Raw genomic sequence first — 26,864 nt, 5'->3', positions numbered from 1 at the left:
GCTGGAGGAGTGGTCTCAGATCAGGGACCTATGCACCCTTCTGCACAGTTTTGAAATGGCGACGAAGATGTTTAGTGCTGACGATGCCATTATCTGCATGACTATTCCGGTGATTTACATGCTGGAGCACATGTTAAACAGAATTCGGAGTCAGGTGGTGGCACAAGAGGAGGTGGAGGAAGTAGAGGAGGAGGAGTTGTATGCGGAAGGGCTAACATCTGCAAGGTCCAGACGGTCGGCAGCACCAAGGCGGCAGGCATGTGAGGGTGGGGGAGATGGTTTTACCAGGGCGCATGGTAGCAGCCAAACTAGTGAGGAAGGTGCAGGAGCCCAGGAAGAAGTGGAGGACGAACTGATGGAAGACTCATCAGATGAGGGAGACCTTGATCACATTTCTGTTGTGCGAGGTTGGGGGGAGAGGACAGAGGAAGGAAGCATGATTGTTACCTCGCCACCAACACAACAGGGACTTGGTGCTCCTGGATGCGCAACACACATGAGTGCCTTCTTGCTGCACTACCTGCAACATGACCCTCGAATTGTGAGAATTAGAAATAATCCTGACTACTGGGTTGCCACACTGTTAGATCCCCGGTACAAAAGTAAATTTGCAGAAATTATTCCTGCCATAGAAAGGGATGCACGCATGCAGGAGTATCAGCAGAGACTGTTGCAAAATCTTACATGTGCTTTTCCACAAAATACCAGTGGTGCACGTAGTGAATCTCACAGTTCCAACTTGCCAACCGTGGGACCGTCAAGTGTTCAGCACTCAAACCGTAACAGAACCACAGTATCTGCTGGTAACATCAATTTTGCGGAATCATTTCACCACTTTTTTAGCCCATCCTTTGCAAGGCCACAGGAGACAAGAAGTCTGACACATAGTCAACGCCTAGAGACGATGGTACAGGAGTATCTCCAAGTAAACATTGAAGCCACGACTGTGTCACTGGACCCTTGCTCTTTTTGGGCTTCCAATCTGGATAAATGGCCGGAGCTAGCCACTTACGCCTTGGAGATCTTGTCATGCCCCGCAGCCAGCGTTCTGTCTGAACGTGTGTTCAGCGCTGCTGGTGGTGTGCTGACAGATAAGCGCACGCGGCTCTCCACTGATAATGTAGACAGACTCACGTTCATAAAGATGAACAAATCATGGATCCGAAATGACTTTTCTACCCCTGTGTCATCCTGGGGAGAGTAAAAGCTTGATGATTGGTTAAAATCACCCTACCAACCGTTTTAAGCTTTCAAATTACTAATCATGTTTATCTGTATCTTGGCTGGAAAATAATTTGGGCTTTGTAGCAGTGTGCAGCACTGATCCTATTAGGCCATCTATACTAAAGCTTCACCAGATTTAAAATTAAAAATAATTTTTAGCTGCATCTAGCCCGGAAAATAATTTTGGGGCTCCGAGATGCGCAAGACACAAGTGCCTTCTTGCTGCACTACCTGCAGCATGACCCTCATATTGTCAGAATTCGAAGTAATCATGACTACTGGGTTGCCACACTCTTAGATCCCCCAAACTTTTCGATCAACCTTTTCATTTTAATAAAGACCAAAAAAATGGTCATTTTTGAAATTATAAGCATTAGCAGGTTGTTAGAAACTGAAATCAAACAGTTTTCAACTCAAAACTTTATTCTAGGTGATGTTACATTTTCACATAGGACCCCTTGTTCGAAAGGAGCTTCTGAACTCTCTCGTCCATTGAATTTGTCAGGTTTTGGATGGTTTCGGCTTCAATTGTTTTGCATGAGAACAGAATACCCTCCCAGAGCTGTTGCTTAGATGTGAACTGCCTCCCGCCATCATAGACACTCCTTTTAATGATGCTCCAAAGGTTCTGAATGGGGTAGAGGTCAGGGGAGCATGGGGGTCACACCATAAGTTTGTCCCCTTTTATGCCCATATCAGCCAGAGATGCAGATGTTTTATGTGCAGCATGAGATGGTGCATTATCATGCAGAAAAATGATCTTGCTGTGAAATACACGGTTCTTCTTCTTGAACCATGGCAGGAAGTGCTGTTTGAGAAAATCCACATACATTATGGAGTTCATCTTTAGCGCCTTCAGGGATCCTAAAGGGGCCGACAATCTCTCTCCCCATGATTCCAGCCCAAAACATTACTCCACCTCCTCCTTGTTGGCGCTGTAGCAGTGTTTGCGTGGGGTGTCCATCAACCAGCCATCCTCCACTCCATCCATCTGGACCATCGAGCGCTGCACGGCACTCATCCGTGAACAAAACAGTTTTGAAATCAGTCTTCATGTAATGTTTGGCCCACTGGAGCCGTTTCTGCTTGTGTGAAGTGGATAGAGGAGGTCGACAGGATGGCGTATGCACAGCTGCAAACCTCTGAAGGACCCTGCATCTTGTTGTTCGGGGGACGTTGGAGGCACCAGCAGCTTCAAAAACTTGTCTGCTGCTATGACAAGGCTTTCTTGCCGCTGCTCTTTTAACCTGACGTAATTGCCTGTAGGAAAGAGTCCTCAATTTGCCCTTATCAGCACGCACACGTGTGTACTGTGAATCAGCTACATACTTCTTGATTGCCAAGACACTTCATCCTGATCATCGCACAATGTTGATTGTAGTCATGCCTTGACCTAAACACTCCACAATTTGTTGCTTCTCAGCAGCCGACACATCCTTTTTCTTTCCCATTTTGGCAGAAAATGTAGGCTGCTTAATAATGTGAGACAGCCTTCTTAAGTAGTCTTGCCTTTCATTGGACACACCTGCCAAACTAATTAGCACAGGTGTCTGCAATTGCTTACAGTGATATAAAGAGCCCTGACACACATCACCATCAATGAGTTTAACTGACAAACAAACAAATTCTTCCCTTATCACTCCTAAACACTTTTTGCATAATAATTTGGAACGCAGTGTACATGTGCTTTTCCACAAAACACCAGCGGTTCACGTAGTGAATCTTACAGTTCTAACTTGCCAACCGTGGTCTGTATGGAGTTGTTCAATAAAGGGCCCAAAATTAAGATAACATAGATGGGAGAGGTCTCTATGAATAGGAATTCCTAAGTATTTGATACCCTGTGAGGGCCAGGCAAAGGGAAAGTTGGACTGGATGGAATCCTATATGGATTTGGGGAGGGAGACATCGAGGGCCTCAGACTTCGCTGCATTGATTTTAAAATTTGACCATGTAACAAAGTGATCTATTTCAGCCATAACAGCATGGATGGATATATGTGATTGAGTGATATATACTAGGACATCATCAGCACATAGAGAGCACTTGTACTCGGTGCCTCCCACCTCAATCCACCTAATATTGGGGTTATGGCGAATTGATGAGAGCAGGTGCTCCGTCACTAGGATGTATAAGAGAGGGGACAGAGGACATCCCTGCCTTGTCCCATTGGTGATTGTGAAAGGTGATGAAAATGTTCTGACGCACCCCCTGGGCCTTGGGACACCCGGAGCCGGACCCTTTTTGGTGGATGCTGGTGGTTGTAGTCTTCGTGGCGGCGACCCGGTTCCGTGGCTCAGGGCGGTCAAACCAGTGGCGGAACTATTTATGTGGTTTTGATGTTTAAATGTACGACTACGCCACCCGTGTATTGCGGTCAGAGTGAACCGCCGCTACAGGGCAGACCGCTGAGGCTGGTGTTGTGGGTGCAGCAGAGCGTAGCATAACTCCCCACGGGAGGAGTATAGCCTCAGGGCAGTGTATGCGGAGGATGGGGGTGATGGTGCAGGGCAGCAGCAGTAACGACACGGAGTCAGTGATGCTGTTCAGGGCCTTTACTCACAGTTCTTATTATCCAGACCACGTCTGCAGGTAACGGCTGCCCACGTCGTACTGTGCTCACCAGGTGAGGGGCTCAGACAACTCCCAGATAACTTTGGAGCACTTCACAGGACCCCCTTTGTGTGTCCTTTGTATGGCCTTTCTTACCAACACTTCTGTCCGGCTGCCTCGGGCCTCCTCTTGGTAAACTTGGCGCCAGTTTCCCTGACCCTATGTGGTGCCTTCCTAGCGGGTGTAGCGAGGGGCTGCGCCACATAAAATGTCAGAGCCTCCGGTTTCTAGCTGAGGGTCGTTTCCTGCCTCCACTAGTTCGGGGACCGGTCTCCCCCTTTGGCCTGACCCCTCCACGCAGGTGGATTCGGGCGTCCGCACCCCTGGGATCCCTTCATTCCTCGTTCCTGGAGCCTTCTCCGCTCCTCTTCCTTCCTTCTCCCTCTTCCAGGCCTGGGCCTCTGTTACTAGGCCCGCCTCCGGAGCAGAGCTCATGCAGAGCCCCTGCTCCCTGCCACTTCTGCTCAGACTTCTCTGCACTGAACTAAGATGGTGCCCACCTTTTATACTCCCTTCTCAATGCACCCAGGAACTGCTTCCTCCCTGCTCCTGCACTACAGGGTTCCCCTTCCTCAGTGTTCCCTCCCCCCACTCCAGCCAGGGACAGGGACTGTCGTGCCCATCTCAGGGGCATATTGGTCGCCCTGCCCCACGGCAATGTGGTGTAATGCATGCAGGTGTCGGGTCCTGATCCACACTACATCCTTACCTGAGAGTGAGATATCACACCTCTGGGTGAGGTGCAATACCTCTGTAGCAACCGAGCCCTCAGGGTGCTACAGTTCCATTTATCTTCAGCCTAGGTGACGTATTGCGATACAGGGCCGTGATTTTGGCTATAAAAGGGTCCCCTAGACCCCTACCCCAAGCTTTTTAAGAGAATCATATATGGCGTGCCAGGAGACTCTATGGAATGCTTTCTCAGCATCCAACGAGAGTATCTAATTACAAATTTTTAACTGCATCTAGCCCAGGAAATACTTTGTGCCTAGTAGCAGTGTCTGCTAGTCAGCGGATTATCCCGGCTGTTAAGCAAGCTACACCACCTGTAGTTTGGACACTTAATTTTTTCAAAGGAAATGCTTCGGGACCATGGGATACTCAGTGAAGAGCATCAGGAGGCACCCCAAGGCATAGGGGCTGGGACTGGCAGTAGGATGCCTTGCGGTGGACAGCCGAGCTCGATCCTTATAAAAGCTTTTTAACTACAGCAGCTTTAGTGGACGCTACTGGAGCTGGAATTACGCGGCTGCTGGCATGAGACTTGCCCTCCAATAGATCCTTGTAAATGGATTTAAAGTGTATTTATTCAAATTAGAGAGACAATTTAAATTAAAAAGCTTAGAGCTGCCTCCACCACAGGGGGGCTCGCTCGACCCACCAGCGGACAGGCACCAGTATTGGGAGAGGGGGGCTGGCCATCAGGGTTCACCGCGGCTCTGGCACAAACCCGGCGACACGGAGGTGGCACGGGCAGGAGCGGACTGGCCGTGTCGGCTTCTCACTTTTTGGATTTTAGAAGGGCATGACATGCCTATATCTGTGTCTCCCCCTCCTTTTACTCCTCCACCTCTTTTCTTTTCGCATGACTATATGTACTTGTCACTTTTCCATGTGTTAGTTATGTCTTCTGAGCAGTTTGTCAGCTTTTGGACACCTTTGAAGGTGTTTTCTATGTGTTTCTATGTGTTTTTGTTTGCCTGCCATTGGTTTTAACGGTGTTCGAAGGTGGTCGACGAACAGTTCGACGAACAGTTCGGCGAACACACGGGTGTTCGACGAACCGAACCGAACTCGAACACTACGGGTGTGGCTCAACACTAGTCTTCAGTACAACCCACAGAAGTTGCTCAGGTAGTGCAGTTCATCCAGGATGGCACATCAGTGCGAGCTGTGGCAAGAAGGGTAGCTGTGTCTGTCAGCACAGTGTCCAGAGCATGGAGCAGATACCAGGAGATGTGGAGGGAGCCATAGGAGGGCAACAACCCAGCAGCAGGACCGTTACCTCCTCGTTTGTGCAAGGAGGAACAGGAGGAGCACTGCCAGAGCCCTACAAAATGACCTCCAGCAGGCCACAAATGTGCATATGTCTGCACAAACGGTTAGAAACCGACTCCATGAGGATGGTATGAGGGCCTGATGTCCAAAGATGGGGGTTGTGCTCACAGCCCAGCACCATGCAGGATGCTTGGCATTTGCCACAGAACACCAGGATTGGCAGAGTCGCCACTGGCGCCCTGTTGTCTTCAGAGATGAAAGCAGGTTCACACTGAGCACATGTGACAGACGTGAGAGAGTCTGGAGACGCCGTGGAGAGCGATCTGCTGCCTGCAACATCCTTCAGCATGACCGGTTTGGCAGTGGGTCAGTAATGGTGTGAGGTGGCATTTCTTTGGAGGGCTGCACAGCCCTCCATGTGCTCGCCGGAGGTGGCCTGACTGCCATTAGGTACCGAGATGAGATCCTCAGACCCCTTGTGAGACCATATCCTGGTGCGGTTGTCCCTGGGTTCCTCCTAGTGCAGGACAATGCCAGACCTCATGTGGCTGGAGTGTGTCAGCAGTTCCTGCAAGATGAAGGCATTGAAGCTATGGACTGGCCCGCCCGTTCCCCAGACCTGAATCCGATTGAGCACATCTGGGCCATCATGTCTCGCTCCATCCACCAACGTCGCGTTGCACCACAGACTTGTCCAGGAGTTGGCGGATGCTTTAGTCCAGGTCTGGAAGGAAATCCCACAGGAGACCATCCACAACCTCATCAGGAGCATGCCCAGGCGTTGTAGGGAGGTCATACAGGCACGTGGAGGCCACACACAATACCAAGCGTCATTTTGACTTGTTTTAAGGACATACAGTGCTGGCCAAAAGTATTGGCACCCCTGCAATTCTGTCAGATAATACTCAGTTTCTTCCTGAAAATGATTGCAATCACAAATTCTTTGGTATTATTCTCTTCATTTAATTTGTCTTCAATGAAAAAAACACAGAAAGAATTGTCCTGAAGCCAAATTGGATATAATTCCACACCAAACCTAAAAAAGGGGGTGGACAAAAGTATTGGCACACTTTGAAAAATCATGTGATGCTTCTCTAATTCGTGTAATTAACAGCACCTGTAACTTACCTGTGGCACCTAACAGGTGTTGGCAATAACTAAATCACACTTGCAGCCAGTTAACATGGATTAAAGTTGACACCACCTCTGTCCTGTGTCCTTGTGTGTCCCACATTGAGTATGGAGAAAAGAAAGAAGACCAAAGAACTGTCTGAGGACTTGAGAAACCAAATTGTGAGGAAGCATGAGCAATATCAAGGCTACAAGTCCATCTCCAAAGACCTGAATGTTCCTATGTCTTCCGTGCGCAGTGTCATCAAGAAGTTTAAAGCCCATGGCACTGTGGCTAACCTCCCTAGATGTGTACGGAAAAGAAAAATTGACGAGAGATTTCAACGCAAGATTGTGCGGATGGTGGATAAAGAACCTCGACTAACATCCAAACAAGTTCAAGCTGCCCTGCAGTCCGAGGGTACAACAGTGTCAACCCGTACTATCCGTCGGCGTCTGAATGAAAAGGGACTGTATGGTAGGATACCCAGGAAGACCCCACTTCTTACCCCGAGACATAAAAAAGCCAGGCTGGAGTTTGCCAAAACTTACCTGAGAAAGCCTAAAACGTTTTGGAAGAATGTTCTCTGGTCAGATGAGACAAAAGTAGAGCTTTTTGGGAAAAAGCATCAACATAGTGTACAGGGAAAAAAAGAGGCATTCAAAGAAAAGAACACGGTCCCTACAGTCAAACATGGCGGAGGTTCCCTGATGTTTTGGGGTTGCTTTGCTGCCTCTGGCACTGGACTGCTTGACCGTGCGCATGGCTTATGAAGTCTGAAGATTACCAACAAATTTTGCAGCATAATGTAGGGCCCAGTGTGAGAAAGCTGGGTCTCCCTCAGAGGTCATGGGTCTTCCAGCAGGACAATGACCCAAAACACACTTCCAAAAGCACTATAAAATGGTTTTAGAGAAAGCACTGGAGACTTCTAAGGTGGCCAGCAATGAGTCCAGACCTGAATCCCATAGAACACCTGTGGAGAGATCTCAAAATGGCAGTTTGGAGAAGGTACCCTTTAAATATCAAGGACCTGGAGCAGTTTGCCAAAGAAGAATGGTCTACAATTCCAGCAGAGCATTGTAAGAAACTCATTGATGGTTACAGGAAGCGGTTGTTCGCAGTTATTTTGGCTAAAGGTTGTGCAACCAAGTATTAGGCTGAGGGTGCCAATACTTTTGTCCGGCCCATTTTTGGAGTTTTGTGTGAAATGATCAATGATTTGATTTTTGCTTCATTCTCTTCTGTGTTTTTTTCCTTGCAAGCAAATTAAATGAAGATAATAATACCAAAGAATTTGTGATTGCAATCATTTTCAGGAAGAAACTGAGTATTATCTGACAGAATTGCAGGGGTGCCAATACTATTGGCCAGCACTGTAACATCAAAGTTGGATCAGCCTGTAGTGTGTTTTTCCACTTTAATTTTGGGGGTAACTCCAAATCCAGGCCTCCATTGGTTAATAAATTTGATTTCCATTGATTTTTCTGTGATTTTGTTGTCAGCTAATTCAACTTTGTACAGAACAAAGTATTCAATGAGAATATGTCATTCATTCAGATCTAGAATGTGTTATTTGAGTGTTCCCTTTATTCTTTTGAGCAGTGTAGTTTGGGGTGTGGAGTTATGCTCACAGATTTCCTTTAATGCGGAATATTATCAAATATTTTTTCAAATATTTTCTCAAACTTTCTGATATTATTTCTATATGTTACTCGCCATGTGTAAGATCTCTGCTTACTGTCGGCGAAAAGAAATATTCGGATCATATACAACGGACTAGAAAAGGAATGGCTGCAGCTCTCTTGTAGTGAGCAGTGCACTAGTGTCCATCACACGCAGCTTCTCGTGTGTAAATATGGTTTCATTCACTAACAGCAAGTCCATGTTTTAGGATGTTGCAGAATTTTTCATTCTCTAGTGATTTACGCTTTATTTGCATGAATTTAGAAATCATTTTTAAAGTTTGTTAACTTATCTTCATTATACATTTTTATTTCTAATCTTTCCTAGCAATGTATCGACCATCACGGGTCGTTTGAGGGTCCAGCTTGTGGTCACCATGGTCCATATATACCAGATGTTTTCTTCTGGTGTGTCATATTATTTTTTACAACCTTCTTCCTTTCATCCTTCCTGAAGCAATTCAAGTTTAAGAATTATTTTCCAACCAAGGTATGTTTCCTGTTTTTTGTTTCAAAATACAGAACAATAAAAATGTATACATATAATTGCAAACCCCAAGGACAGGCTGCAGATTCTCCAATCCACAACATGACCGGTCTCAAACTCCTTCTGATTAGCTAGACTTTGCTAATTTTTCACTGCCAAAGGTCCTCCTTCCTTTACATATGTAGCGACTAAAGAGATCACTTAAGTCACCTAATAAGCTGATTGTTAAAATCAGTGATCATACTATAATAAATAGGAAACTGCTAGGATCTTATTTGTCATGTGATTCTGTACTGTTGATCAGCCAGATCACACATAAGGCTAGCCTCACATCTCCGTAAAAAAGGCGCTGTCACAAATTCCGTGTTTTTTACTTAGAGGTTGTCCACTACTTTATCATTGATGACTTATCCTTAGGATAGGTCAACAATGGCTGATCGGTCAGAGTCTGACATCCACCATCCCCCCGATCAGCTTTACTTGGAGCCGGCAGCCAAAGATGCTCAATTGCGAAGCTGCTACATCTTCTGAAAGTGGCCTCGGCTGGGTACGGCCGGATGTGAAGTACCCGGCCTGGGCCACTATCCGAACACTGAGCAGCTCTGCAGTTGAGCAGTTCTCCCGCCGCCGACAGAGAACAGCTGATCGCAAGGGTGCCAGGTGTCAGACTCCGACCAATCAGACATTGATGACCTGTCTTAAGCATAGGTCATCAATAATAAAGTGGTGGACAACTTCTTTAAATAGTACAGCTTTTCTAGTAAAATAACGGACACCCTAACAGAAGCCTGATGGACTCCATTATAAGTTAATGGAATCGTTCTGGCACCGATGTCGGCGTCATGTGAGTGATCCTTTACGAACCAGAAATTACAGAACTCTGATTACCTGGCTGACTGTATCAACATACAGAAAATGTGGCTTCTCACTGAGCATACAATCGAAGGATGTCTACTTTAAATCAACTATACTTCCTCTAGGTACGTTCTACAATCAGCGATTTTGCCGTTTTCCTCACGATTGTCATCATGGTCCTCATCGACTACCTTGTGGGTATTCCATCACCAAAGCTCCACGTTCCAGAAAAGTTTGAGGTAAATTAAGCCCAATTTTTTTCACTTTACTATAAGAATCTCTACTGTGAAATCTGTAGGATCTGTAACGTCTCCTACTCATGGCAAAACAGAATGTGTCTAATTGTAGAGTGTGCATGTGTAGATATATAATATGTATGTGTGTGTATAATTTTTATAATGGGTGTGTATTATCCTTTACAATTTTGTGTAACCCTGATTAAGTTTATTAAATTAGTTCATGTATTTGTTTTCCTTTTAAGCCAACTTTGAAAGATCGAGGATGGATAATAGATCCTCTTGGGCCTAATCCTTGGTGGACTTTACTTGCTGCTGCCATCCCAGCACTGCTATGCACTATTCTGATCTTCATGGATCAGCAAATTACCGCTGTGATCATTAACCGGAAGGAACACAAGCTAAAGGTAATAATGTTCTCCTTGCAAATTCTTAAAGAATAGCTCTTTAGGCATAAGCTGGCCCATAGGATGCTGAATTATTGTAATCTTGTTGTGTGGCATAATTGGACAACTCTACATAGACATTTATAACTTCCACTATACTTTGGCTTGGTGAGAAAGGTCTAACCGCAGTGGGCACCACCAATCACTAAAATAGGATCCTGAGCCCCCTTTTGCTCCTCACTGCACAACAAAAGCGAGGAAGACTCTGAATGGAGGGTTGATCAAGCTTACACCTTGCTGGTTTGATTCAGTGAGAATTTGGCAGATCAAAACCTCCAAGCCCTGTACTCAGCAGTCTTTTTTAGAATCCTAGCTTTGTATGGAGTGGCTGAGAGCATTTGTGGTTTATTCCGAAGAGGGATATGGAGTTTGTGCACCTGTTCTGATGAGCCTGAGGGTTCCAGCAATCAGTCCTTCTTTACCAAGTTTGTAGATAAAGGGGGAAAGGCAATAAGTCAAAATGATGATACAACATGCAAGTAATAACCATTAAACTTTATTATCAATAAATACATGCAGCTGAGGTGCATAAATAGACACATACAAAGGATTCAACTGTATTCTAAAATGACATTCATGGTGGAAATGTACATATGTATACCTATGGTCCTATGATAGCCAATACCTATAATGAAGGCTGATAAAATCATTAGGACTCCAAGTGACTATTCAATAATAGGGAGTACGTGGCAAGAGGGACTTGCATATTAATAGTGTCACTGCAAAAGTATACAAGTATATATGTGCACAGTGCACTTTGCACACAAACATTAAGGTAAGTACCTACAGTACCATGGGTATGCACGTGTCCCTTCCGGGTGGCGCACAGTATTTCTGGGTAAACGCGGCATGATAACTAAGATACAGACGCTTCCAGTTATGGGTGTGCAGATTACTTGGCTTTTATTGGCCGGCGGTGCCTTTTTATACCGGATCTTCTGTTACTATGTACGTACCTTGACAAAAGCCGTTTCCGAAACGTGTGTCGAGGTTGATGCGCTGGTGGTGGTGACTCTCCGGTGGCCTCTATTCATAGTAGGTACCTACCTTATTGTTTGTGTGCTAGTGCACTGTGCACACATATACTTGTATACTTTTGCAGTGACACTATTAATATGCAAGTCCCTCTTGCCACGTACTCCCTATTATTGTATAGTCACTTGATCCATAGAGTCCTAGTGATTTTGTCAGCCTCCATTATAGGTATTGGCTATCATAGGACCATAGGTATACATATGTACATTTCCACCATGCGTGTCATTTTCGAATACAGTTAAATTCTTTGTATGTGTCTATTTATGCACCTCAGCTGCATGTATTTATTGATAATAAAGTTTGTTAATGGTTATTACTTGCATGTTATATCATCATTTTGGCTTATGCCCCCCCCCCCCTTTCCCTAGTTGTGATGTGATGATTTGGTCATGGTTACAGTCGTAGGTGGGCAGTCATTAAAATCATTATGTGGAGAAACCTCATGTTTTCACACATACATGTGAGACAGACTCTATCTCCTAAGGACCTGAAACCTGTATAAAAAATGTTGGGATATCCTCTTGATCTTTCTGTTTTCTTGTTCCGAAGAGGATGGAAAACTTTTGTGGCACTGTTTATCTTCAGCTAGGACGGGCCTGTAGGCTTCCTATATACTGGGGATGTCGACTGCAGTGCTCGTTGACGCTCCTGCTACATAGTTGTCACCCCACCACCTCACCAATCATTAAAATATGAAAGGGCTGATACTATAACAGAACACAATTGGGCTATATTCAAACGTAGCGTTTTTGCTACGTTTTTTTTCTACAGGAAAAACCTGTTTTCTTAACAGAGAAGCTGCTTACAAAAAGCAGGCTTGCTGCGTTTTTCAGGATCCCAAAGTTCAGCTTTGTTTCCACCTCAGCAGCATGAACAATGCAAGGTGTTAGGCCAACGATGCAAGACAATTGTGAAACCACAAAATCATTTTGGAAAAAAAGGCAAATTGATCAAATTATTTAGTAGAAAAAGATTTTTGTGTCTGAAAAAAAGTGACAATTCTGAACAAAAAAGTTCACAAGAGTTCATGAAAAAATACACAATTGCAAATGTAACAGGGGAGGGAGTTGAATTGGTCAGGAATAGTTTACCTAACCCATTGGCAGAGCATTGAGTTTGTAGGACACTGTTGACTTTCACACCTTGGTTGGCCCTTGAGTTGGTCAGTTATTGATCAATTTCACACCTAGGTCAGCCAATATTTACTTTAACACATCACTAATTTAATTAAACTGTACTAATCCCAACTGCCATCTCAGGTGAGGACCAAAGACATTATGGTTTCAACTTGGGAAAATCACAAAAATAAATATGTTTCACATACTGCTGTACCTGCTTTTGTTTGCTAAAAAGGCAGCAAAACCTGATACCTGTGTTTTTGCACTTACTCATTGCTTTTCTATGGGTGTAAAAACACCGCAAAAACGCTGAAAGAAGTGATATGCTGCAGTTTTCAAAAACGCAGCAGTTTTTCATTTTAGACTATGTTCACACGTTGCGTTTTTGCTGCGTTTTTTCTGTAGGCAAAACCTGCTCTCTTGGCAGTAAAGGAGCTGCTTACAAAAAGCAGGTTTTGCTGAGTTTTTTGCTGCGTTTGTCAGGTACATTTGTCTCTTGTGCATGCTGATAAAGTTTAGTGCATAAAAAAAACATGATTCCACTTCCTGAGGTTTTTGCACCAAAAACACAGCAAAACCTGATACCTTCTTTTTTGCTGCATTTTTGCATTTACTCATTGCTTTCTATGTGTGAAAAATTGCTGCTGCAAAAACACTGAAAGAAGTGACATGCTGCAGTTTTCCAATTCAGCCAGGGAAAAAAGTGTGTGCATGGGATTTCTGAAATCTCATAGCGTTTGCTGGTAATGTAAAACAGCTTAAAATTTGCATAAAAAAATGCAGCAAAAACGCAACATGTGAACATGGCCTTACCGTAAGATCATATGTTTGGAGTAGCTTTCCTTTTCTTTGAAGAAGTAATGGTTAATTCTTCATATCCAGGCAGTATCTCAGTAATTTACTGCGTGCACATCAGAATATTTTCAGCGACACTAAATTTGGCACAAAGCCCCTCATAAATTGCCGCTTTCATGGGTAGTTATAGTAATGTGTCTGACGACTTGTTCGCTTTGTTTGGCTCTACAGAAGGGTTGCGGCTATCATCTTGACTTGTTCATGGTCTCTGTCATGCTGGGGATTTGTTCCATCATGGGCTTACCGTGGTTTGTAGCTGCAACTGTTCTATCCATCAGCCACGTTAACAGCTTAAAAGTGGAATCTGAATGTTCTGCTCCAGGAGAGCAGCCAAAATTCCTGGGCATCAGAGAGCAGCGAGTGACGGGCCTTCTGATCTTTGTTCTGATGGGACTGTCCGTATTCATGACCTCTGTATTGAAGGTAAGGTGAGGAGCACAATTAATGTTTGCGTGAATATAAAGGATGTCTTTATACCAAGTCTTGGAGAGGGTACCACATGTAATAAATTTACATCTGTTATTTTTGCTGTTTTGGATGGAGATACTGGAAGTCTATGTAAGAGTCAAAGCACAGAGAAGACAAATGAAAAACATGTCAAACTTTGCTTGAAAAAAAATAAGATGTTGTGGATTTTTTGGTGTCTGTGAATTTGTCATGTTTGCCTCATGGTCATGTGTTTAAAAAACAAAAAACAAAAAAAAAAAACCACGGCATATAAAGCAACTAACACACTGATGTGACTGTACTTCCAGTTTATTCCAATGCCAGTTCTGTATGGTGTGTTCCTGTATATGGGCGCTTCATCATTGAAGGGTATTCAGGTCAGTCCTCTTTCTTTAAATCCATATTCTTATACTGGACAATCGCTACTTAACTGATAAAGTATCCTAGGTTTAAAAAAAAAAGTAAATATATTATAATATATATAATATGGTTCTTGCAATGTTAGTGCTGTGTCTTCTGGCAGTTACTTAACATAATTATGTCATATGACTAGTGTAGCCAATCAAGGTGTCTGGTAGCGGGTCACTCCCATGTCTATTCAGTACACATACACACTCCGCTAAGTAGACCTTGCATACCGGTGGAGGAGTAAATATCAGAAACGTGTTTGACCAACATCAATCCAAATGGTATAGCCAGCTTAAGTCATCTTATTATAGACAATAAAGTAATCTTTCGACATATACATTACAGTTTTTCGACCGCATCAAGTTGTTTGGAATGCCTGCTAAACATCAGCCAGATCTGATCTATCTACGCTATGTTCCCCTCTGGAAAGTCCACGTGTTCACGGTCATACAGCTGACGTGTCTTGTGCTGTTGTGGGTGATCAAAGCATCTGCAGCTGCTGTTGTCTTCCCAATGATGGTAAATGTCCTTCTCAATCATTAATAAAGTGCTTGTATCGAGGAAGATTTACAACTGTCTCCGATGTCTTTGTTTTTAAGGTTCTTGCGCTGGTATTTATCCGAAAACTTTTAGATTTTGGTTTTACCAAACGTGAGTTGAGCTGGCTGGATGATCTGATGCCTGAAAGTAAGAAAAAGAAAGAAGATGATAAAAAGAAAAAGGAGAAGGAGGTATGTGTAAATATTGAAACTGTTAAAGGGAACCGGTCACCAGGTTTTTCCAAATATAAAGTACGGCTAACACCATTAGGGCGTTTTTTTACAGCATACTAGAATGCTGTAAAAAAAAACACCCTAATTTTCTCTGCAGATTACAAAAAATAGCTTTATCATACTTAGAGTTGGGGCGGTCCGATCTGATGGCGCCTCTCTGGTTTTGATCCGCTGCCTCCTCTCTTGCGAGTCTGTCCTCCTTCCCTTCTTCTTCTGGATGTGGCGTCCTACATCATCCACACAGTGTCTCCCATCGCGCTCCTGCGCAGGCGCACTTCTCTCTGCCCTGCTGCGGGAAGATGAAAGTACTACAGTGCACATGCTCTGGTTTTACTTCCGGTTCATCAGCGCTCTTTTGCGTTTCCCGGAGCATGCGCACTACAGAACTTTGCTCTGCTCTCAGCAGGGCAAAGAGAAGTGTGCCTGCGCAGGAGCGCGATGGAGGACACCGTGTGGATGATGTAGGAGTAAGCAGTATGGGAAGTTCTCTGGTAATTGTTCTAGTCAAATATACAGTGGGTACAGAAAGTATTCAGACCCCTTTAAACTTTTCACTCTGTTTCATTGCAGCCATTTGGTAAATTCTAAAAAGTTCATTTCTTTTTCTCATTAAAGTACACTGTGCACCCCATCTTGACTGTACAAATTTTTGCAAATTTATTAAAAAAGAAAAACTGAAATATCACATGGTGATAAGTATTCAGACCCTTTGCTCAGTATTGAGTAGAAGCACCCTTTTGAGCTAGTACAGCCATGAGTCTTCTTGGGAATGATGCAACAAGTTTTTCACACCTGGATTTGGGGATCCTCTGCCATTCTTCTTTGCAGATCCTCTCCAGTTCCGTCAGGTTGGATGGTGAACGTTGGTGGACAGCCATTTTCAGGTCTCTCCAGAGATGCTCAATTGGGTTTAGGTCAGGGCTCTGGCTGGGCCAGTCAAGAATGGTCAGAGTTGTTCTGAAGCCACTCCTTTGTTATTTTAGCTGTGTGCTTAGGGTCATTGTCTTGGAAGGTGAACCTTCGGCCAAGTCTGAGGTCCAGAGCTCTCTGGAAGAGGTTTTCATCCAGGATATATCTGTACTTGGCCGCATTCATGTTTCTTTCAATTGCAACCAGTCGTCCTGTCCCTGCAGCTGAAAAACACCCCCATAGCATGATGCTGCCACCATGTTTCACTGTTGGGATTGTATTGGGCAGGTGATGAGCAGTGCCTGGTTTTCTCCACACATACCGCTTAGAATTATCACCAAAAAGTTCTATCTTCGTCTCATCAGACCAGAGAATATTTTTTCTTATAGTCTGGGAGTCCTTCATGTGTTTTTGAGCAAACTGTATGCAGGCTTTTATATGTCTTGCACTTAGGAGAGGCTTCTGTCAGGTCACTCTGCCATAAAGGCCCGACTGGTGGAGGGCTGCAGTGATAGTTGACTTTGTGGAACTTTCTCCCATCTCCCTTCTGCATCTTTGGAGCTCAGTCACAGTGATCTTGGGGTTCTTCTTTACCTCTCTCACCAAGGCTCTTCTCCCACAATTGCTCAGTTTGGCTGGATGGCCATGTCCCAAACTTCTTCCATTTAAGAATTATGGAGACCACTGTGCTCTTAGGAACCTTGAGTAATGCAGAAATTCTTTTGTAACCTTGGCCAGATCTGTGCCTTGCCACAATTCTGTCTCTGAGCTCCTTGGGCAGTTCCTTTGAGCTCATGATTCTCATTTGGTCCGACATGTACTGTGAGCTCTTATATAGACAGGTGTGTGCCTTTCCAAATCAAGTCCTATCAGTTTAATTAAACTGTCTATTTCTTACACATTCCTCACATGTAATAAAGCTGTCAAGCAGTTGCAAATCATGCACACGGGAGCGATTTAACCATATCACTGAGCAGCTGTAAATACTCAGAGCTTGGCCCGAGCATACTCTGAACAGAACATACTCGCTCAACACGAGTCTGAATACTTATGTCCATGTGATATTTCAGTTTTTCTTTTTTAATAAATTTGCAAACATTTCTACATTTCTGTTTTTTTTCAGTCAAGATGGGGTGCAGAGTGTACTTTAATGAGAAAAAAAATGAACTTGTTAGAATTTACCAAATAGCTGCAATGAAACAAAGAGTGAAAAATGTAAAGGGGTCTGAATACTTTATGTACCCACTGTGTGTAGTTTCTGCAGTCGTCAGTGCCGTTTTTTTATTTTTGAAAAATCCAGGGAAACCTATGTTAAGTTTCATGTTGGTTTTCAGGAGGCTGAACGAATGCTTCAAGCAGAGGACAGTGACAATGTGCAGCTCGCTTATGAGGGCAGAAGCCTTATTCAGATTCCTGTGAAGAGCTTGAAGTATAGGTATGAAGTATACAGCGTGCCGTAGTTCTGTGTGCACGTATATCTTATGACAAATGAAATGTTGTTTTGGTACAAGTTGTTTTTATTGCAGTCATATTCTTCTTCCATATAGTTTTTACAATTCATGTCCAATTTCACACCTCGCTGTTTTAGGCCCAACATTCAGTTCTCGCTTTTAACATTTGAGCTCTGTATTTCTGATGCAGAACTTCACATCCGCTGACCAGATGTAAATGATTGTATTCTAGTGTCTGTAGCCGCCACTAGGGAAGATGTGAACGCACCAATAGTCTATCTGTACATGTTCTATATGTGAAAAACGCAAAAGGTGTCTGAAATGCTTGTGCTACACCGGCACAACCTGTGTGTTTTTGTTTTTTTTTCCCATCAACAATTTTTAATATATATCAGACATGTATGGATTTGTGCCTTTCAGGTAGCAAGTTATTGCAGATGCCATACGTGCCCCATAGGCACCCTTGGCATATGGAGATAATTGTGCATCTATGTTGGTGTCTGTGTTATACAGCTGGCATTTGTCAGTAACTGCAGCTACTGGAGCTTACTCAGATCGCTACTATTTTACCATTTTTATAAAAGTCGCTGTGGCAATTAAAGGTAATGAATGCCGATGCATGCATCAATGTAATTTGCGTATTGCCAAACGGTTACCATGGTGGTGGTTGCTGCTCAAAAACTCCCATGGCTGCCACCTTGATACTCCTGTGAAGTCTAGCCACATGTGAGGCTTCATAGGAGACTATCATTCGCACTGTATACTACAATAACATAGTATTGCAGTATATAGAACAAGCAAGGAACTCTGGTTCAAGTCTTCTAAAGGGTCTCGAAAATAAAGTAAAAAAAATATCAAAGTTTGTTTTGCGAATTTGTCTGGTCTTTACCAAGGGGGCTCTGCTCACAGGATTCTATTGGGAGGTGTCTTTAGGCTGCTCTGCATTATCACCCTGTTAGCCACACACCCTTGTATAGACCATAAAAAATAGCTTCGAGAGGCTGATATATCTGGAACTACATTGCGGATTGAAAAAACAACAAATACATATGCAATAAAATAGGAATACAAACTGGCCACTTTTGACCTTGTGTCTTCTATAAATCCTCTGGGGAGCATCGCCTGGCCTACCACTCTCCCTATGCCAAATTGGCGCTCTCCCGCTCCCTTAGACCCTTCATTTTCGTGCATGCTGATCTCCATCATGTAAACATTTCCATGGAAGGAAACTAGAACGTTTTATTCCCCAGCAAGCGGATTTCAATTCTCATGATTTCACTTCAGATCATCTAATGGATGCAGTGACCTAACTGGTTGCCAACTTTTGCATTTTGTTTTCTACACATACACGATATGAACTATATAGATTACTCTGGATTTACATGTCAGTTTGAGTTTTTGTTCTTTTTTCTCGTATGCAGAAAAAAGGCTGTCTAAATTTTTTATTGCATTAGAGAAAAACAAACAAAAAATATCTATAACATGTCCATGAAAATGGAACATGTGAGTGAGGCGTTATTGTGATCAATGCTTACGTTCAGGTTGGCTAATTACTATGCATTTGTTTCATTGTTAATATTCTGCCGGTGCCATTTACCCGCATTTTGCTTCAAACATTTGTAATTTTCTCTTTCCTAATGTGTAAGTGGAAGAGAAAAGAGACTTTGCTTCCAATTAGGATCAACCAAGTAATTAAATTTAATGCTTTTGCAGAAGCTGCTACTAACCACATCCTATGTTTATTCTCTAGCCTTGACCCATCAGTTGTAAACATATCAGATGAGATGGCAAAAACTGCACAGTGGAAGGCCCTGTCTATGAACCCTGAAAATGCCAAAGTAACCAAGTGTAACCAGAGGTAGCTATCACCAGTTCACTTATTCATTGTCTAATGGCACTTCTGGGTAGTCCCGCACTAAATGCCGACACTGGCTTATATTGGAGTTGTGTGCATAATATGCAATCATTCTTATACTTATTTTGCTATTTTTCTTACCCTTTCTTTTGTTTTTTATGATTTAGTTTAAATGTATTTTTAGCACTTCAGATTATATTTTCCGCATATTTTTCTGCATGCACATTGCATCAGAATGTTATTGTGTGACCTGGTTGAAAAATGGATCAAATCCTCAACAACGGAGAATAGTGTTTATCCTTTGTGGATTATACTGAAATGTCCCATTTAATGAAGAAGAATGTAAAGTCTTGAGGCCCCTATTCCATTAAGTGAAAATGGTCTGATGAACATGGTCATCAATCGCTCCAAACACATCAGACTACATCAGCCAATATGTAATTAAGATTTTCCATTGTGAAGCATCACATGGTATATTGCAGTGTACATACATTTAGTTATGGTAGATGACCAGTTTTACTTTCTATTAACTTAATGTGTCATTTGACGTACAGGGGTATTCCCATCTCCAAGATCCTATCCCAATATGTAGTAGATGTAGTAATAATATTAGCAAATACCTCATATATATATAATATATAATAATATTAGCAAATCCCTCCAATTAGAAATGTAGTATAGTTGTTTTTGATTCTGTCTTTCCTCATGTGCAGACATTGCAGAACCTTAGGTATCCATGGTTACAACCATTAGCAACTAGCTAACTGTCACTTTATCAATGGACGTACCCATGGATACCTAAGGTCCTGCAATGTCTGCACATGAGGAAAGAGACAGCAAATCAGAAAAACTATATGACATTTCTAATTTGAGATATTTGCTATTAATAATAATAATATTATTACACCTACTACATATTAGGATAGGATCTTGGTGATGGGAATACCCCTTTTAATGAACTTTTAATTAAATTAAAAAGGTGTCATGTATTTTCCACTCCTCAAAGTTGGGCTACCACCAAATTGTGCCTGGCAAGTTGTCAAATTAATGTAAAATCTTCTATTTTTTTTTCTTCAATCTGGAGGACCCATCCTTAGGCCATGTCCATTTTTACAATCCTTGCTGCATCCATTTTTCACATATCAAAAAAATATGACTTGTTAATACACCACATATAAAGATCAAAATGCATAGACACTAACCTAATCTGCAAGAAAAGTATGTACGGTCCTCACAGCTAAGGAACCTCTAACATTGTCACGTGTAGTTAGAGAACTGACTAGGACTGTGTGTATGTTTGTGCGTTTTATTATATATATAATATATGTATATATAGATAGATATATAAAATAATATATGTGTGTGTGTATATATATATATATATATATATATATATATATATATATATATATATATATATATATATATATATATATATATATATATATATATATATATATATATATATATATATATATATATATATATAATTTCTATATTTCGGTGTGTAAGTTTTGATCAATAGCAACAGAGATCTTGTAAAATGTCATGTATGAGACAGTTATATTAATTACTTTACTATTGAAGAATTGTTTGGGTTTTTTTGCTCTATATATGTTTCTTATACTTTACAGCCATCTTGAAAAACATTAGAACTGGTTTCCCTCCTTATTCTTTCCTTTACAAAACGCTGGTAAAGTCTGTGTAATTGAGCAGGAGCTGTTTAGTTGGCAGAAACAGACATTTCACTTGTTGAGAAGGTGTGATCCAATGACCACATTCACACCAACAGATTATTGGCTTTATTTAAGGTCAACATCAAAAATGATATCTACTCGATATGTTCTATAATTTGCTCTCCATTTCACATGACCTTTAAGGATAAGTGCACACATTTTGGCTTTTGCAGTAGAAAAATATTTTGCAAATACTGAAGTGTTCTCAGGAAATACGCATTTTTGCATGTTTTTTTGTCTTTTTTTTTTTTTTTCCCATCCGCTGCAAAAACACAAAGAATTGACATGCTGTAGATTTAAAAAAAACACATTGAAGGTTCAAATCTGCAAGGAAAGAATAAGCAGTGTGTGCAAGAGATTTATGGAATCTGTCACTTTGCTGGTACTGTAAAATACTGCATAAACACAACATGTGAACAAGCCTTAATAGTTATAAATGACCATCAGTATTGGCTTTATGCGCAGTATAATGTGTTAAGTGCGTAATTTATAGATGGAGAATATTGTCTGGGGTATAGCTGTTTATTGCATTAATATTGGGGAATAGTATTAATGAAGAAAGATTTTTTTTGTGTGTTAGATTCTGCCTACGGATTCATTATTTGCTTGTTTTCGCAGTCCTGACAAACCAGTTAGCGTGAAAATCACCCTAGAAGATGAAAGTTTCCGAAAATACGTGGATGCCGAAACCTCCCTATAGAAACGTGTCAAGAAGAAACGTGTGGAAAGGAGCGCGTGCGAGAGTGTGTGACGTGTGTGTGAATGGAGCGCACGTGAATATCCGACCATCAGCGCGTGAAAACATTTCCAGAATACTGTATGTGCACCTCCTAAATTATTAGCACTGTAAATACTGTATGTGTTCATACAGGATCTGAAGCGGGCTGTCTCAATTGTAATGTGGCACAGGATGATTACTCTGCGATTATTTATTCAATAGGAATTTTTTTATCGACTTCTTTTTAATTGATTTTATTGTATATTTAATAACCTGTCATCAAGGGATAGTGTTTGTACCAGTCCATCAGACAGTCCTACATTTGTCATTCCCGTACCTTTCATAAGGTAACCCTATTTTACCACGATGATGTGTAATGCAAATCTGTCTGCTTCACAATGGTCATATTGTGTACTAGTGCCATAAGAAGCATTTTAGTTACATTATGTTTCCCATTCACTAGTTTTCTGTCCTTTTTGTAATTCAGCAGCTACTCGACTTTAATATAATAGCTTGATAAAACAGCCTGTCATTCTTACTGAATGAATGATACAAGTAATGATTTGACAGGCGCACTGATCTCCCAATGTATAACATGAGTCAATCAACTCAGGATGTTTGTGCAATAAAAGCCACATCAGTGCTTCATAGGTCCCATTTTTATGACCTATAATTTTTTTTTTGCCAAATTTGCTACAAACCAGTGATGCGGCCGTTTAATTTCAGCTGCATATATGTATCGCTTTAACAGGCGGTGGAAATTATTGACCTAATGGTCCAGGTAGCAACTATTAGTTTATTTTTGTAGTAAAATGGTGAATCGATCGTATTATTCAATTTGAGCTTTTAGTTGAATTACTATACACTACATCTTGTTAATGAGATCGTCATAGGCTTTTGGTTCTCAGGGTTAGAGAAACTATGAGTAAATGAATATGGATAATGGCATAAGAACAACTTAAAGGGAGCGTGTAATCAGAAAATGACCTAATGTTTTTAACTTAAAGGGGTATTCCCATCTCCCAAGATCCTATCCCAATATGTAGTAGGTATAATAATAATAATATTAGCAAATACCTCCAATTAGAAATTTAGTATAATTCTTCTGATTCACTATGTCGCTTACCCCATGTGCAGGGCATTGCAGCAGCTTGGGTATCCATGGTTACGACCACTGATATAGTGACAGTTCTTAGTGGTGGTCGTAACCATGGATACCGAAGCTACTGCAATGCCCTGCACATTGGTTAAGTGACCTAGTGAATCAGAAGAATTATACTAAATTTCTAATTGTTGGTATTTGCTAATATTATTATTCCACCTACTACATATTGGAATAGGATCTTAGAGATGGGAATACCCCCTTTTTTTTATTTTTTTTATTATAACCATGTCCCCTTTATGTATAAAGAGTCCTCACAGGCAGGATGACCATAGTAGAAAGCAAATCTCAGAACTGCTGCTTATGGGGGTAGCCATCTTACCTGAGCTGCTTCCTCTAATTGTGGACAGAAAATAGGAATGAAAAATTCTACAATCCGTAAATAAAGAATGATTTAGAAAAAAATCTGTATCTAGTTTTACTGTAATCATGTAAAAACTTTGGCGAAATGCTCCCGTTAAAAACCAGACATCTAATGGAATTCTAGCAAAGTATTAGCTCATTATTTTGTCCGTTGCCTACCCCAAAAAACCCATAAATGCACATAAAAAAAAATGCTGAAATCGAATAACTAGAAATACATAATCTATTAATTAAAATTTACTCACTGTTTTTAAGCTAATAAAAGCAAACCTATAAAAGTGTCACCTGATCAAATACAGCACGAATCTTATAAATGGCTATTACGTTACAATATAGTCTTTAGCTGAATAATTGTAGGTGACAATGTAAAGGTGCAAAATATTGGTCCTGGTGTTTGTGGAAACTTAGTAGGCCATCTGGAAGAAGAAATTGACCCCAGCTGCTTGAAAGGGCAATTTATATGGCACTGAGTGACCGCGTCATAGTTTGTCTGGCATTTCTGTCCTGTTTCTCACTAGTAGTAGGTCCTGGTGAAGGGGTAACTGCATTGCTGTAAATGGTTTAAATTCACCAAAAGCTCCTCCTGCGCTGCCGCCACTGTCCGGTGCTTCTTCAGATGGAGGAGCCTAGCGGTTTAGTATCGTGATTACATATAAAATTGTTACAATCTGGATGAGTTTTTTTTCCTCCATTTTAAATTTGTGTAATGACTTGTCCATAACTTGGTAATTTCCAGTTTCTTTCCTTTTTTCCTCTGTCATAAAATGTGCGGTGTTCTATTAAAAAAATAATTATGCATTTTTGCATATTTTTATTCTTATCTGTAAGGTTTTACGTTCCTTTTTCTTAAATTGTTTTATGTTCCCTTTGAATTTTGAGAATTTTTTAACTCTATAGCTGAACACATACATACTCATTGCTTTTATTTGTTCTGTGTGAGGCTGGCATTTCGCCCATGGTAAACTGAAACAGATTGATCAAACATGTTGAGTTCCAGTGACCCACCAAACAAAAAGTTATCACACTCAGACTGTCAGATGGAAGTTTTATTTTGCAATATTGTATGTGAAATACGTCCCTGCATGTGTAGATGTATTTCCATTCATGTTCCTATATATTCAGATATCTGTGATAAAAGTAATGACCCCTGGTGAGTAGGCGAGCGGCTGCAGTCTTGTCGGTTTGGAATATTCCTTAAAGATTAACTACATTTTTTTATTATTATTTTAATTAATTTTGCAAAGTTGTAATATTTTGCTTTCTTATCTTCCAAACACCATGCTGAAAGTGCAGTTTTAACTGCCTGGTTCATGCTTTTTTTACAAACTGCTTTGAATTGTAGATTTAGCAACAATCCATACTTAAATAATCCCTGTCTGAGCAGTTTGGAGGGAAGCCGAGTAGCTCACACTAAGGCTGGGGTCACACTCCCGTTTTCTCTCCATCTGAGAAAAATGGAACAATTATGCTAATCAGACTTTGATCAGAGTGGGGTTTGATTTTCTTGAAGGTGAAGAAAAAAAATAAAAGGTTTATCCATTATGTCAATCTGAAAATCGAACTGCACTCAGATGCCATTCAAGTGCGGTTCAATTTTTTTCACGGATCCATAGACTTGAATGGGCGAGTGCAGGTCTGAATCACGGAGGCAAATCGTGCATGCTGCGATGCAGTCCAAAGAAAAAATCGGACATGTACACAGCCCCATAAAATAACATGGGTACGAGTGCGATCCGTCAAAACCACGGATAGCACTCGTCTCTTTAAGTGGTCGTATGCACGAGCCCTTAGTGTTTTGTAAATAGTGATTGCGTATGGGTTCTTACTAGAAGTTCAGTTCAAAGATTGTAAAAATTAGAACTAAGCACTTAAAACAGCAATTTCAGCTTGTTTGAGAGAAAAGGAAGCGGCATAATGTCATGAAAAATAAGGTAATTGAGTATAATGCAAAGATATATAACTTTGCATAGGCTGATCAAACCTTTAATAAAAAAAAAAGCTGCGTTACTCTCTTTAATCTGTTGGTATGTTTACACTTTGCTCCCTTTTGTAGGACGTTAATAGACTAAAGACCTTTTTTTTTTATTTAAGTATTTTTGTATATTTTTAGCATTTGGATTAAATGGGTGATGCGAGCTTGTATGATTTTTGGAGCATCAATTACGTTCTGAACTTGAAACATGGAAGAATTTACCTGAATTTTCTCACAATACAAATAAGATGTCGTCTTCTTTTGTCGTACATTTTCTCTTTAGTATCTTGTGTACAACTGTGTTGTCTTCCGTTGTTTGGTTACCTTACACGACTATAGCCAGACAGTTAGTATTTATTATACTGATGAACTTTATGAAAGCACAGCAAAAGATTTTTTTAATTACTGTTTTTTGTATTGAAAATGGTGTTTGTTTTTTTTGTTCTTCTTTTGTAACAAAATCCAAAGCAAGTTCCAAAACCATAAATTATATTTTGTTAGTTTTTATGACAAATATGTGAGTTTCTTGTTATAACTGAGATGTGAAAACCCTGCCTTTATAATCTGTTGGGAAATTTAGAATAAATGCAAACTATATTTTGTAATGTTAAAAAGAGAAACAAAAGTTGATTTGAAAAGCAATAAAGTCTACTGAAATTTCTGTAAGTGGTGTCTGTGTGTGTTTGTTTTTTTTTTTGTTTTTTTTTTTAAGTTTCTATTCTCCCAAAAGCACATTAGAAGAGCTTTATTGTGGACAGGGTCACACTTTTTACATAGTCATGACATGGAAAAATGCCACAAAGAAGGCTTGTGGGAAACGTATGAAATATAAAAAAACAGAGGGCTGTAAATTGAAACAAAGCTGCATTGAACTACTGTACCCAATTTATTATATACTTTAGGAGTTGGAGTCGGTCCATTTTATACCAACTCCACCAAAATGGGCTCCGACTCCACAGCCCTGCCCAGGTATTCAAAACTGCATTTAAGAAGTTTGTTGACCCTCCAGTTATTTGTTATTTTTATTTTTTTTCCTCCCATTGTGCTTAAATACCATTTGTTTGCACTAAAATGTTGCTTTTGGCCCACATTTTTAGTTTTTACAAGGCTAACATCTTACAAGGGATTCCTGTACAGCAATATTTTGTTCAGGGGTATAAAATTGGGAAACGGCTGACAAAAGTAAATGGTCTTATGTTAAAAGGGTGGTCTAAATTTCAGTCCTCTGGGAGTGGGCAACTATTGTTTCTGTAGTGCAAAAAAAAATGTGGGTAACCTCAAATCACGTTCTGCTTATTACAGTGGTGCATCTGGGCGTTATATAGTATATCGGGTGACCACTAATCTCTAAAGCCCCCGTCTCACATAGCGAGATCGCTAGCGAGATCACTGCTGTGTCACGGTTTT

The 26,864-nt window shown here is 41.2% G+C and overlaps 1 protein-coding gene across 4 annotated transcripts in view; it reads left to right on the top strand.

Annotated features, from left to right (window-relative positions):
• The window catches only part of SLC4A7 (solute carrier family 4 member 7), a 153,432-nt gene extending 130,408 nt beyond the window's left edge, over positions 1 to 23,024 (top strand). The window contains exons 17-26 of one of the 4 annotated variants that reach the window (XM_073678018.1): positions 8,960 to 9,121; positions 10,099 to 10,212; positions 10,455 to 10,616; positions 13,835 to 14,086; positions 14,419 to 14,487; positions 14,864 to 15,037; positions 15,118 to 15,249; positions 17,535 to 17,635; positions 19,402 to 19,509; positions 21,861 to 23,024. In XM_073678018.1, the coding sequence (XP_073534119.1) occupies positions 8,960 to 9,121; positions 10,099 to 10,212; positions 10,455 to 10,616; positions 13,835 to 14,086; positions 14,419 to 14,487; positions 14,864 to 15,037; positions 15,118 to 15,249; positions 17,535 to 17,635; positions 19,402 to 19,509; positions 21,861 to 21,942 (1,356 nt within the window). In that variant the 3' untranslated portion in view covers positions 21,943 to 23,024. The remainder of the gene's footprint in view (positions 1 to 8,959; positions 9,122 to 10,098; positions 10,213 to 10,454; positions 10,617 to 13,834; positions 14,087 to 14,418; positions 14,488 to 14,863; positions 15,038 to 15,117; positions 15,250 to 17,534; positions 17,636 to 19,401; positions 19,510 to 21,860) is intronic. The other 3 variants (XM_073678017.1, XM_073678020.1, XM_073678019.1) reach the window with 3 other exon arrangements.
• Positions 23,025 to 26,864: the final 3,840 nt, after the last annotated feature.

This window comes from Phyllobates terribilis, unplaced genomic scaffold (assembly GCF_046119375.1).
Source record: "Phyllobates terribilis strain yellow unplaced genomic scaffold, ASM4611937v1 Scaffold_4__5_contigs__length_816908805, whole genome shotgun sequence".
Classification (NCBI taxonomy): Eukaryota; Metazoa; Chordata; class Amphibia; order Anura; family Dendrobatidae; genus Phyllobates; species Phyllobates terribilis.
The sequence above is the reverse complement of the archived record's forward strand: the minus strand, read 5'-3'. Positions and strand labels throughout refer to the sequence as shown.